We start from the raw sequence: 14,066 nt of genomic DNA on the forward strand, positions 1-14,066 counted from the left end.
GTATAGTAGGTATGGTAGATGAGATGTGCTTTGAGTGACAAATACATAATTATGGAAATTATTAGCTACTCCCTCCGTCCCTTATTGATGGTCACTTTTGCTAAACATTGAAAAAGTAAATTTACATTGGGTATGCAAAAAAGTAGAGAGAGAAAGTAATTAAAGTACATGGGAAAGTAAAATTTACATGGAAAAGTTAAATTTGCACAAATATTTTTGCAAATGTTAGAGAATTTTGGTAAAAAAATAATATTAATGTTACTTGAAAAAAGCAAATGTGACTAACATTTTGAGTCACCAAAAATGGCAAAAGTGACCATCAATAGGGGACAGAAGGAGTACCAAATAATAATCTAATACCTGACAATAATAATCTTAAACCAAACAACACTGTAATAATCTAATACTCCCTCTGTTTTTTTTTATTTGCATGACTTGCAAATGCACGGAGTTTTAGGAGAATGAATTTGGTATAATATAATTATGTGTGTAGATGAATAATTGATTACGGTGAAAGTAATGTGAGGACCATGAAAGTGAAAGTGTGTGAGATAGAGTAGTGGGGCCCATGATTAAGAAAAAAAATGATAAATTATTTGAGTGGGGTTTAAAGTAGGAGAAAGAAATAATAAAACATAGTATAAAGTTATTATATATAGAAGTGATGTAAATAAAAAAAATAAACATCAATAAAAGGGAAGTGATGCTAAAAAAAAATAAAAAAATAAAACGGAGGGAGTACGAAACAATAATAATATAGTACCTAGCATTAATATTTTTGGGGGCTTATTTATTTTTACATCTCTCTTCATCTCTCTTTTGATTACTTCTTCTCCATAATTTCATTCAATTCAACCTTCTAATTCTGCAACAATGGAGGTCGAGGAATCCACAATTTCTCCCAGTCACAAACTATGTGGATACCTCACAACCGTCCTATCATCTATCAACCCCCAATCAAAAACCCTAGAATTTGGCAATCATCTTCAATTCTTTTCCCACAAATCTGAATTTAGGCTCAAATCCAATTTTGGCGTAATTTTCTCTGTTATCCCTTATTTCGACCACTGCATTAATGTCAATATATGATTCGAATTTGACGGCGTATATGACGTCAGCGAATAAGAGAAGGGAAAATTGAAGAACGCAAAGAAGAAGGTTGGGAGTGTGAATGGGAATGGTGTTGTGATTGTTGTTCATGGTGGCGGACTCATGATGAGTCCATCTCACCCAAAAATTTCATTATTATAATAACTTGTAACACTACTAAAAAAACGTAAAACTGCGACCGCCGTAGCCGGTCGCAAAAATGGGGAAAAACCGTCGCAAATCAACATTGCGACCGCCAACGGTCGCTAGACGGCGGTCGTTATTTTGATGGTCGCAAAAAAACATTTTTGCGACATTATGGCGGTCGCAATTAATTTTGCGACCGTGTTTTGTATTTTCAGCGACCGGTTAAAAAGCGGTCGCAAGTTTGTAATATTGCGACAGGGGGTAGAGGCGGTCGCAATTTTTTGCATTTTGCGACCGGTAGAACGGTCGCAATATTTGGTGGTTGCGACATGCTTGTGGCGGTCGCAATGATCCGTATTTGCGACCGGTTGGTGACGGTCGCAATATAAGTTGTTTGCGACATGCTGTTGGCGGTCGCAATGATAGGTATTTGCGACCGGTTGGTGACGGTCGCAATATAAGGTATTTGCGACATGCAGGTGGTTGTCGCAAAATTTGGTATTTGCGACAGGCGGATGACGGTCGCAATTTCTGTTATTATTACACCAAAAATCATTATTTTAATGCCGTTTGAATTTACGTTGCCATCCTAACCTGAACCTATAACCTGTTTTCATATTTCATAAATTTAAAAATAATTTAATTAAAACGCATAATTCATACTAATAAGATTAAAATATTTACAATAACAATGCTCAAGTTAATAATAATAGTAATTAGTTAGTCATAGTTTTATAAGGTAAACTAAAATCTAAGTTAGGCCTATATGAATTAGTAATGGCCTATGTTCTTTCAAAAATAGATAAGGCCAATATGCACAATATAATATACTAACTTAAGGACTATGTTCCCCCCAAAAAGAAGCTAAGGCCTATATCCCAAAAAAAAACTAAGGCCTATATCCCCAAAAAAAAGCTAAGGCCTATATGAACAATACTAAAATAAGAGCTATATGAACAGATAAACTACGACACTGGAGCCTGTTGACCAACCCCACCACCACTCATGTCCGGGTCATCTTCCCTACGGAGCTGAAATGAAGGACCACCTGAACAATTAGAGAACAAGTTCTGTAACATCGTCTCCATCATTCGCTTACTCTCAATTGCCGCCTCCTCCCGCTCCTTCTTCAATGCTTCCTGCAACTGCGTAGCAAACTGTGCCTCCATCTGTGTTTGCATCTGCACTTTCGCCTCCTCTATTCGCTCGGCAACCTCGGCTTGCACCCGTTCCTCCAACTGTGCAGCTATAGAAGGATTATACGATTGCGAGCTTTTCTCAGAAGAGGGGCTGTAAAACAAACTAGCGCTTGCACCTAGGCCCTTCACTACACCCTTTTTCCTACCACCAACAACCTCCCAGTATAGCTGGTTAGGGTCCGGTTGTGACCCTTGAGTGGAAGACTCGTCAAGCTTCTTTTGGTAGGCATCCTGTAATCAAGACAAATCACATTCAACATATTAAACATGTTAATGGGTTCAAATTGGTTAATAATAGACATTTCCATGCATATAGAATGCTATAGGGTCATAACTAGGCTAAAATGGCTTAAATGGCCTTCTAACTTACCCATTTTCTTTGTTTTTGATATAAACTAAGATTTTATCAATCAAACATCTCATATAAAGCATATTAAACATGTTTATGGGTTCAAATTGGTTAATAATAGACATTTCCATGCATACACAAGGCTATAGGGACATAACTAGGCTAAAATGGCTTAAATGGCCTTCTAACTTACCCATTTTCTTTGTTTTTGTTATAAACTAAGATTTTATCAATCAAACATCTCATATACAGCATAGTAAACTTGTTTATAGGTTCAAATTTCTTAATCATAGACATTTCCATGCATATACAAGGCTATAGGGTCATAACTAGGCAAAAATGGCTTAAATGGCCTTCTAACTTACCCATTTTCTTTGTTTTTGTTATAAACTAAGATTTTATCAATCAAACATCTCATATACAGCATAGTAAACTTGTTTATAGGTTCAAATTGCTTAATCATAGACATTTTCATGCATATACAAGGCTATAGGGTCATAACTAGGCTAAAATGGCTTAAACGGCCTTCTAACTTACCCATTTTCTTTGTTTTTGATATAAACTAAGATTTTATCAATCAAACATCTCATATAAAGCATATTAAACATGTTTATAGGTTCAAATTGCTTAATCATAGACATTTTTATGCATATAGAACGCTATAGGGTCATAACTAGGCTAAAATGGCTTAAATGACCTTCTAACTTACCCATTTTCTTTGTTTTTGATATAAACTAAGATTTTATCAATCAAACATCTCATATACAGCATAGTTAACTTGTTTATAGGTTCAAATTGGTTAATCATAGACATTTTCATGCATATACAAGGCTATAGGATCATAACTAGGCTAAAATGGCTTAAATGGCCTTTCTAACTTACCCATTTTCTTTGTTTTTGATATAAACTAAGATTTTATCAATCAAACATCTCATATAAAGCATATTAAACATGTTTATGGGTTCAAATTGGTTAATCATAGACATTTCCATGCATGTACAAGTAAAGGTTATTATGTTTTGCTTTCTTCCTAAAAAAAATTATTTCATTAATTTCCAAAGTTAGATGTGTTACCGAGATTTCTTGTGCCCTCTTGTTTGCCGCAATTGTTCCTTTTCCAGGAACTTCCTTGAAATGGGTCTTTAGGAAGACCTCAGGGGCACTTGGAAGCACTCCACCGGCTTTCTGAGCCTGCACAAATCAAATAACTCTTTTAATGCTTAATGTATGCAACTACTTAAATTTATCATTGTCAGTTCCAATTAAGTATTACCATTTTATTTGCATGCTTTGATGCAGAGATAGAACCTTGGAAGTGTAACGGCTCAATTGGATTAGACAGGGAGCCGCCCCTCCTGTTCTTCTTAGCTTTTTCTGACCTCTCCTGAAAATCTTTCTTGTTTCTTTTCTCCATCATTTGCTGAAACGTAGTCTGCCCCATCCATTTTGGAACTGACTTGTTTCTGACTGAAGCATTGTATGCCATCTCTTTCAACCTCTTATGTGCCTTCTTTTCATACTCCTTCTTCACAAGGGTGTCAAGATCAGCATTCCAAAGGTATAGTTTCTGCAAATTTTTTTAAGAAACAACAAAAATATTATTAGTAATAATTTATTGTAATAAGTAACCAACACACACCAAAGTTAGATAAGTAAATTAAACTTGGGGGTTATATAATACCGTAAACTGGTTCCACCAATGGGTCTTAGTACCCTCGTCAGCCTCATCATAGTTAAGCCATGGTTTGCGCCAATGTGCTTGAAAAATCTCCGTAATGGAGGTGCTTACGGTGTTATCATCGAACCTTAGTACCAATAAGCAAACAAATGAAGTCATTACATACATAAAATACAAATCTAACCGACATTGATCAAATTCGAATGCAAATTAAGCTAATCATGATTAACTTACCATAACCCTGTAGGGTGCAAAGTCCGTCTCGCAGCGGGGGTAGCTACCTCACCCATGGTAGAGTCATCGTCTTGCGTCTCAGGAACCTGGGTAGATGTCCCAGTCCTAGTACCATCTACACGTGACTCTGGGGTAACTTCTTGAGAAGTTTCCGTATTCGCATGGCTTGTCGATGGAAACAATTCTCTCGGGGTGACATGTCCCAAAATCCGACGACCGCCACCAGCCATGACAACCTATAGTATGACAAACATTATGCACATCATTAAAGATCATATAAATATGTTATTGAGATCTATAAGGTAACATCACACATAACATTGGCTTTGCACAATATCAAGAATACACAAGTATAACAAATTAAAACCTGGATGGTCTTTTAAAATAAATGTAACTCCATTAAGATTAAATAATTAAAAAGTTAAAACAAAGCTACAATCAATCTCCTAAATCTCATTTGAATCACCCTCCCCATCAGCACTAAGATCATCATCACTATCGTCATCCCAAAATCCATCATCCTCATCCTCGTCCTCACTATCAGTAGATTCGAAACTGGACTCATCTGGAGGGGCATCGAGGAGGACTACATCATCAGAGTTGAAGAACGCCGGTGGAAATATCTTCTCCAACTTACAAAGAATTTCTGCAATGTTGTGTTCCAATCTTTCCATATCATTCAATTTGATGGTGGAACAACAAAGGTCACGGAAGAAAAGACTAATCTCAGTAATAGCTTTCCAAACATGGACCGGGAGCAATTCCCTAAAAGCAACTGGCAACAACCTCTCCATGAAGACATGACAATCGTGGCTCTTTAAACCATGAAGCTTACATGATTGTAAATCTACACATCTACTCAAATTAGATGCATAACCATCGGGAAATTTCAGGTTCTTTACCCACTCGCATAACACTTTCTTTTGAGCCTTGTCTAGTGAGAATGGGGCTTTAGGCAAAGTGTCTTTCCCTCTTGCATCCTCCATCACATGTAGTTGTGGTCGTTTGCAATATTTGGCAATGTCATATCTAGCTGCTACTGTGTCTGAAGTATGTTTTTTCACATCCATCACTGTGTGAATTAGCTGGTCAAAGAAATTCTTTTCAATATGCATGACATCGAGGTTGTGGCGGAGGAGAAGAGTCTTCCAGTACGGTAGCTCCCAAAGAATACTTTGTTTAAACCACCCTAGTTTCTTCTTTTTCAAGCTTGCGAGTGCTTCAGGTCCATCTGTTGCCTTAGCCAAGTGTTGAACTTGTTGCCATAGCTCGTCGCCGGACATTATGTGTGGCGGTGTCCCATTTTCAACCTTATTCTTACAAAAAGCAACTTTGTTGTTTCGGAAAGGATGTTCGGGAGGAAGAAATTGGCGGTGACAATCAAACCATGACATTTTACCACCATGTTCAAGCCAAAAAGCTTTTGATTTGTCCAAGCAATATGGACAAGCTTTTTTACCGGATGTTGCCCATCCAGAAAGCATACCATAGGCTGGGAAATCACTTATAGTCCACAAGATTGCTGCACGCAAATTGAAGTTTCTCCTTTGTGAAATGTCATAAGTTGTTGCACCAACGTCCCACAGTTGTTTCAATTCTTCAATTAACGGTTGCATATACACATCCAAGTTCCCCTTCGGATTTTTAGGACCAGGAACGAGCAAAGAAAGGAACATAAATGGTTTTTTCATGCACATCGATGGAGGCAAGTTATAAGGGGTAAGAATGATGGGCCAACATGAGTACTGACCCCCAAACTTGCCATTAGGAGCAAACCCATCAGTACACATACCAAGTCTCACATTTCTAGGTTCAGATGCAAAATCGGGGAAGGATCTATCCAAGTGCTTCCAAGCTTCACTATCACTAGGATGCGCCATTGTGCCTTGGACTCTAGGATTTTTGGAATGCCAGGTCATTTCCTCCGCAACGTTCTTTGTTGCAAACAACCGTTGTAGCCTTGGAGTGATGGGAAAATAGATGAGTTCTTTTATGGGAACCAATGACCTCTTTGAAGTCCTCTTGTATCTGTCCCTATCGCACACTCTGCACTTATCCAACTCAGCATCAGCTTTCCAAAATAACATACAACCCTTAGGGCATGCGTGAATCTTCTCATGTGGAAGCTCAAGTCCATTAAGAATCTTCTTTGTATCGTAGAATGTTTTTCCCATCTTATTATTGTCGGGAATTGCTTCATTGAGTAATGATGCAAACCCATCAACACACCTATGGGGCAAATTGTATTCCGATTTCAAAGATACAATTCGAGATGCCATTTCTAGCACAGACATGGAGCTACCTTCATACAGTGGTTGCTCGGCAGCCATTAAAAGCTCTTGAAATGCTTTTGCTTGAGCATTTGGCTCTTCCTCGGAACCACTAGTACTATCGTCACCCGATGGTTCATGATTACTCCCAAGAGCATCGAGAACCATCTCACGGTACGTATTTGGTTGCTCTACACTTGATGTAGGAAACCCTTCACCATGAGAAACCCAGTCATAGTAATCAGGTGTAAACCCCTTTTTGAACAAATGGAGTTTTACTGTGTTTGCATCATGAAGACGTCTATTCTTACATAACAGACAAGGGCATCTTACTTCATCTACGCCCGGGCTCTCAGGATGAGCTTCACAGAACCGTATGAATTGTTCAACACCATCCACAAACTCTTGCCTAAGTTTACGGGTATTACGGCCATCGTATCTATCATACATCCACCAACGCTCTTTCCTTTTCATGGTTACAAAATCTACAACACTATGAAAAACACATCACATTAATCATACACACTGAACTTGTATTCATTATCATAATGGCATAAGATACAATTAGAATCAAAATGATATCCAAAGGTCCTTATCGTGACTTGAACGGGAAAGTTGATGTTATAAATATTATTCTTTATTAAGATGTTTAACCATATATATGTCGATTTCACAAGCTTTCAACTTTTTACTCATCAAAATTATCACAAACCCCTCATATAAACACATATATTTTTAAGTAATAATTAAAAAAAAAAGAGGCCGTGGAAATTAATAATACATTTGTCACCACTTCACATTTCTCCATTTTAATCAAGGATTATCATCATGTAAATAATTTCAATAAGCTAAAACAATTCTATAAGAATCCTTTTATTAAACGGAAACATAAATTAGCTAACACATGAGTTCATACCAACAAAATGTCTATTCCAATCAAAATACATCCAAATATACTTAAATTTTTTACCCACTACATACATTTATATGTGAAAATGCGGAAAACTAATTTAAATGGCCAAGGTACTTTAGAGTTTTACAATTGAAAATGTACAAAACCATCCACCAATTTTAAATGGAAAAAACTAATTTAAATGTTGAAAACTAATTGAAATGGCCAATGTAATTTTACATGTGAAAATACACAAAACCATCCACTAAATTCAAAGTTTTGGCATAAAAGAACTAAATTTCATCAAAAAAAAAAAAAAAAAAAAAATCAGCCACTTACCTGAGTTTAATGGACGGAAAACGGAGGAGGGTAGGATAAAAGAGGAAACCGGCGACGATAGGCCTGCGAAGGAGTTGATTTGTGACCCAAATTTATGGTTTTTGCCCAAATCAACTAAATTAAAAAAAAAAAAAAAAAAAAACAAACAAACTGCATGAATTACCTGGAGTAGGGTGGACAGCTAACGGAGGAGGCTAAGACAGAAGAGGACACCGGCGACGGTAGGCCTGCGAAGGAGAAATTTTGTTACCCAAATTTTAGGGTTTTCCACTACAACACAATTCACACATATATATCAAATTACATGAGTACAAAGACTAAAATCACATTACACACACATATTATCAAGTCAATTCCTATGAGCACAAAAAAAACGTAAATTTACACTACATACTTGTGATAGTCCATATGGTATGCACAACAGTCTACAATTACTCATCAGTAGATTATCACATATTCACATAAATGTAGAAAGATGCCAAGTATGGATATTTCAATAGTGATATCCACGCACTTGTCCCAACATCACAAATTAAAGCAATCAGAATCAGGAGCTTTGCAATTCTCATTTTTTTTTCCAGCTTTTCCAGAATAGTAGAAAATAGAACCAAAATTTTCTAGAACTAATGCAGCCATACTAATAACTCCTTTAATAAATTAATAATCAAAGGTTGCTCAATCCAGACCCTTAATCTAAAATCGAAAAAGTGTTCCCAATCAATAGAAGCTGCAAATGGTTTTACAATCAATTTTGATTTTATTCATTATTATCCAAAACAAAAGAACCATTAATCTTCAAAATCGATTCCCAATATCTGACTCCTAGGTCTCTTACAACTCTATGGTATTTTCTTTCTTTTTTTTAATAACAGAAGTAACTCAATGCCATCTAAAAAATTCATCCTATTCTCCAACAACTAAATTTCACATACAGTATATTCTCATCTCCATTTCATTGCTTTGTGTTCAACATCATTTGTTCAATTACGGGAACACGGATATCTAGTAATAAATTACCTGAGTACCGCCGTTGGAAAACAAAGGAGGGAAGAGCAGTAGGGGAATCCGGCAACGGTGGGCGTGCGTGGTGTTGCTTTGCGACCCTAAGTTAGGGTTTTCGCACAAATTAACGACCCTAATAAAATTTAAAGAAAAAAATCAAAATTAAAATGACTTACCTGTGTAGCATCGACGGCCGGAGTCAAGTCACCGGTGGGAGCACCTTCGGAGCAGCGACGACGGCTTCAGTTCGATTTTCGAACTAATTGAGACCCAAAATTAGGCTTTTCGAACTAATTAACTAAACTAATAAAATCAAAAACAAAAAAAAAACGAACGGCATACCTGTAGTGTCGGTGGCCGGAGTATGGTGGTCAGTGAGAACGACGGCGGAGCAGCGACCGTTCGTTCTCCCTCTTCCCCGTTCTTCTCTGCTTCAAACTTCTCCAGAAAATAAGAAAGCCTGACTTTCTTTTAGGGTAGATTCAGCGAAACAAAACAAAAATAAAAAGAAAATTTATATTTTACGACCGTCTCTACGACTGTTTAGAACGGTCGTAATTATTTTAAAAAAAAAAAATAAATTCTAATAATATTAACGACCGTTACAACGGTCGCAATTTCATAACAAACGGTCGCAATTAATTAAAATTACGACAGGCTAATAAACGGTCGCAAATAATATAAATTGCGACCGTTTTTTAGCCTGTCGCAAGAAAACGGTCGTAATATCCCCGAATTTTAGTAGTGTAAAATAAAATATAGGTAATTATTGAAGAATCTTCATTGTTTTGGCAATACAAACAATATTAATTGGTATCTTCATCTTTTAGGAAATGTTGACTTTAGTTGATTGATATTTCCTTGATTCGCTCTTTCGACCATGGGACGTAATTGTGCTGGTTGCCTAAGCATTCATTACGCATCATCAAAATTGTCCGAGCTTTGAAGTGAAGTTGCCTTTCTAAGAAAGGCTCAGCAAAGTGTAGGTAGTTAAGTCCTTACAGGTCGTACTCAGTTGAGACCATTGTGTGCGCGAATAACATTTCTTTAATCAAGTTAATTGTTTCCTGATTTAGCTTTAATTGATTGGTATCTATCGTCCTGATTGATTTTATAAGATCTTTAATTGATTGTTGACTTCTTGGTTGGACTAATCAAATCCTTGATTGATGAGCTATGACTCCATTGATATCTTTGACTATGCATATTTTCCTATTTCATCTTATTTCCTTGTTATGTATAAGTGAAGTCAAATTTTGTATTCTATATATAATATTTGAATACTTGAGCTTTTCCTTGAAAGAGTCGATCATCACCATCCTCATTATTATTAAGAGTGCGTATGTTTAAGGTGCTCATTTTATCTCCTTCTTACTAATAGATATTAAAATTATAAATAAAGAGATGAGAGAGTGGAAGGAAGAACTTTTTATATATTCAATAATTGAAAAAGGTACTACACAACTAGGGGTGAACAGCGGTCCAGATCCAGACCTGAACTGGATTAGATCTGGACCAGTTTGGACCAGGTTACATGTACCAATATTGGACCTGCACTTGTCGGTTCGGGTCCGGTCCAGACCTGAAAAATTAGGTCCGGTCTAGGTTTGGACCTGTTTGGATCGGTTTGTTTTTTTCCTTTAAAAAGCCCTAATTTAGACCTGTTTTGAACATGTTTCTAGACCTGTTTTGAACTTGTTTCTAGACCTATTAAAGGGCCTATTTTTGGACAAACTATTGACCTTTTTTTAAGTCCAAAACATAGTTATCAACTTATTATATACATCAAAGCAGAGTATAAAACATATTTAACAAGTTACATAAAGTCCTCCCCTCAAATAATGTTACTTAAAGTCCAAACTAGATTGTATGCTTGATCTTGATCCCTTATCTCCCTTCAATCACACGCTTTAAACGAATCACACCAACAAGTCTACAAATACGACTTCATTATCTACATCGCCACATTGCACATCTAAATCAAAACGAAAATAGATTATTTTAGATTGTATTGATAATTAATAAGTAATAATAAAAAGGAAACATACACTTTAATATAATGGCGAAGACAAAAGCCCAAGCAAGACGAAAGTTCGAACCTGCAATTAACAAAGAAGAAGAAAGTTAGCGAAGGAGCAAGAATTAAGGAGGGAAAAGCAAGTAAAGTGAAAATTAAGACAAGGACAAAGATGAAGAAGCAAGAACTTGTCACAACAATGGAGGATCACGAACGCTTGAAAGAGGAAGAGCAAAGAGCGAAAATTTTGAAATAGCAAAATAATGAAGAGGGAAGATGAAAAAATTGGAGGCATGAAAGAAATAAGTGAAAAAGGGGGATAGTGAAATTAGTACGGAGTAAATGGGCAGTTAAACACAGGGCAAAGCCAAAATGCCATGTCACTTCAGTAAAATCAAACCGATAGCCCGGATTGCCAACATGTGTCCTACTCATGCAAATACGAATCCCGCCTAAAAAAAAGAAAAAAAGAAAAAAAAGAAAGAGAGAAGAGAGCACTTCAGCGGGAGTGATCGAAATTCCTCTTTGCAAGTTCGTCATTTCTCAGACTTCAGCGGGAGTGATAAAAAATCCTCTCTACAAGCTCGTCATTTCTCAGACTTCAGCGGGAGTGATAAAAAATCCTCTCTTCAAGCTCGTCATTTCTCATACTTCAGCGAGAGTGATCGAAAATCCTCTCTGCAAGCTCGTCATTTCTTAAGTCTGGAACCAACGTCACCATACAAACAATATCGCAACAGACTCAACAACAACAGAACCTGACCTCCCAAGTCTCTAGGGCGCCTAAACACCCTAGAGACTTGAGGGGCTAGGTGTTTGCAGGTGAATTCAGTCAGATGACCCGTTGAGTCATGGCCGATAAGACTATACGCTCAGAACAACTGGCATGAATGGAACCTCACGCCATCTCTTGAGGGGCTAGTTGTAAGGGATAGCTTATGCTGAGCTATTACTTTCAGCTTGGCTCAGTTAAGAAGAACGTTCCTACAAATAATGAGTCGACATGAGTGACCTCATACCACCTCTTGAGGGGCTAGTTGTATAAGATAGCTCCCGTTGAACTATCGCCCAACCCCTAGGGTGCTCACTCATTGCCGAGAAAACAATCAAAGGAGGGCTCACCAGCCCGACAAGGTTGAACTCTCCATGAAGGAGAAGGTACGCCTATAAATATAGGGCAAAGTACAACAGAAAGGAGGTGAGACACTCAAGTTATTACACTTTCTACATATTTCTAAGTACACTTTCTCTCCCTAAACACTCTCTAACTTAAGCTTCAGAGGGGGGTTCCTTGAGCCACCCTCGAGGGCAGTTTATGTGTGCTGCCTTGTGTAGGTAAATGACGAGACCCAGTTCACCCAGCAGAACCCTTCGATCTACACCTGGAACAATTATTATTATTATATCTTAAAAAACAAACGTCATACAACCTACAATAAATTAGTAGGAAGCCGAGATACAATCTGGGCCCCCACTCCTCTAGCTATAGCAAAGCCTACCCTAGTGAAAATATGAGCTGCAACACGAGCCCCAATGTCTTGCTTCATCGAGAACCTCTGAATCCGCTTCAGCAATGCAACAGCCTCCTTCTCTAATTCCCCAAGTGAAGAAAAGGAGAAGGGAATGAAACCATATCCAATCTCCAGACAACGAGCTTCATACTTAACCCGCTTCGGTTGAGCCCCATCAGCTACAACCCGTCCCGGAACAAAGTCAAAAAGCCCTGTTTGTGTTAATGGAGAAGACCCTGTCAAGTCAACACACACATCGCGACCATGATCCCATGAATTAAGTAACACATCAGCAGGTCTGAGGGCCTCGTCATTCGCTCTAGACAACCCTATGTCCACCTCCTTTCTTGCTGAAATCCCCGATCGATAGCAAACATCAACAAGTGTATCCCGAACTAGCACAAGACACCACATGATCACCGAAAATATCCCCAGCAAAAACTCTCGAACAAGCAGAGCACGGTGTCGAGATAAAGAACAATGGAACACCCATCCGATAACACAACACACATCGCACTACAAGAAAAAGGGTAATTGGCGACGGCCAAAGTAGTCGCAAATCAGTCGCAAAAATGGATTTGCGACGGATTTGCAACTACTTTGGTTCGTTGCCAAAGACCTCATCGCAAATCCATTTTTGCGACTAATTTTTGAACAGTCACAAATTTAGCGACAGATTTGCAACGCCTTTGCAACTACCATTTAGCGACTAATTTTGAAATTTTAGCAACTAAATTATTGTCCGTCGTAATATATTTGCGACGGATTAGCAACTACAGAGATCAATATTTGAAGACTACTTTTGCGACGAATTAGCGACTGCAAGACCAAATTTTTGCGACTACGAGACTAAACTTTTGCGACTACGGAGACTAGTTTTATTGTGACGGATTTGCGACTATTGAGACTAATGTTTTTTGCGACGGATTAGCAACTACATACGAGGCCAAATTTTTGCGACTACAAAACTAATTATTTGTGACAGATTAGCGACTACTGAGACTAATGATTTTGCAACTAACCAATTAGTCTCTAAACCAAATTTGCAGTCGCTAAATATTTGCGACTAACTATCAATATTTGAGACCATAATTAAGCGACAACCAATATTAATCACAAAGCAAAAAAGGTACCCACGCATAAATTCAAATAACCAAAATGTTAATTTTATTCAAATATCCAAAATATCAATCAATTTTGTATCAATGTATTAAAAAACAATATTTAACTTATAAGACTAATTATTTTTCCTTTTTCCATGTAGCTTTTTCGATCTCATGATTTTCGACGAATTCCTTAGCACATTTTAAGCTCTCTGCCGCTATTTTTTGGCTTTCTT

At 37.4% G+C, this 14,066-nt stretch overlaps 1 protein-coding gene across 1 annotated transcript; it reads right to left on the reverse strand.

Annotated features, from left to right (window-relative positions):
* Positions 1 to 2,081: 2,081 nt before the first annotated feature.
* Positions 2,082 to 8,525, reverse strand: LOC145609608 (uncharacterized). Its single transcript, XM_081665059.1, has 4 exons — positions 8,361 to 8,525; positions 8,198 to 8,260; positions 6,999 to 7,459; positions 2,082 to 2,666 (listed from the first exon to the last, which is right to left on the reverse strand). The coding sequence occupies exons 3-4, from the start codon at positions 7,002 to 7,004 to the stop codon at positions 2,202 to 2,204; spliced, it is 471 nt and encodes a 156-aa protein (XP_081521185.1). The 5' UTR covers positions 7,005 to 7,459; positions 8,198 to 8,260; positions 8,361 to 8,525; the 3' UTR covers positions 2,082 to 2,201.
* Between the last annotated feature and the right edge of the window lie 5,541 nt (positions 8,526 to 14,066).

The sequence above is a fragment of the Chenopodium album genome, chromosome 23, assembly GCF_948465745.1.
Source record: "Chenopodium album chromosome 23, dcCheAlbu1.1, whole genome shotgun sequence".
NCBI classification, from domain to species: domain Eukaryota; kingdom Viridiplantae; phylum Streptophyta; class Magnoliopsida; order Caryophyllales; family Amaranthaceae; genus Chenopodium; species Chenopodium album.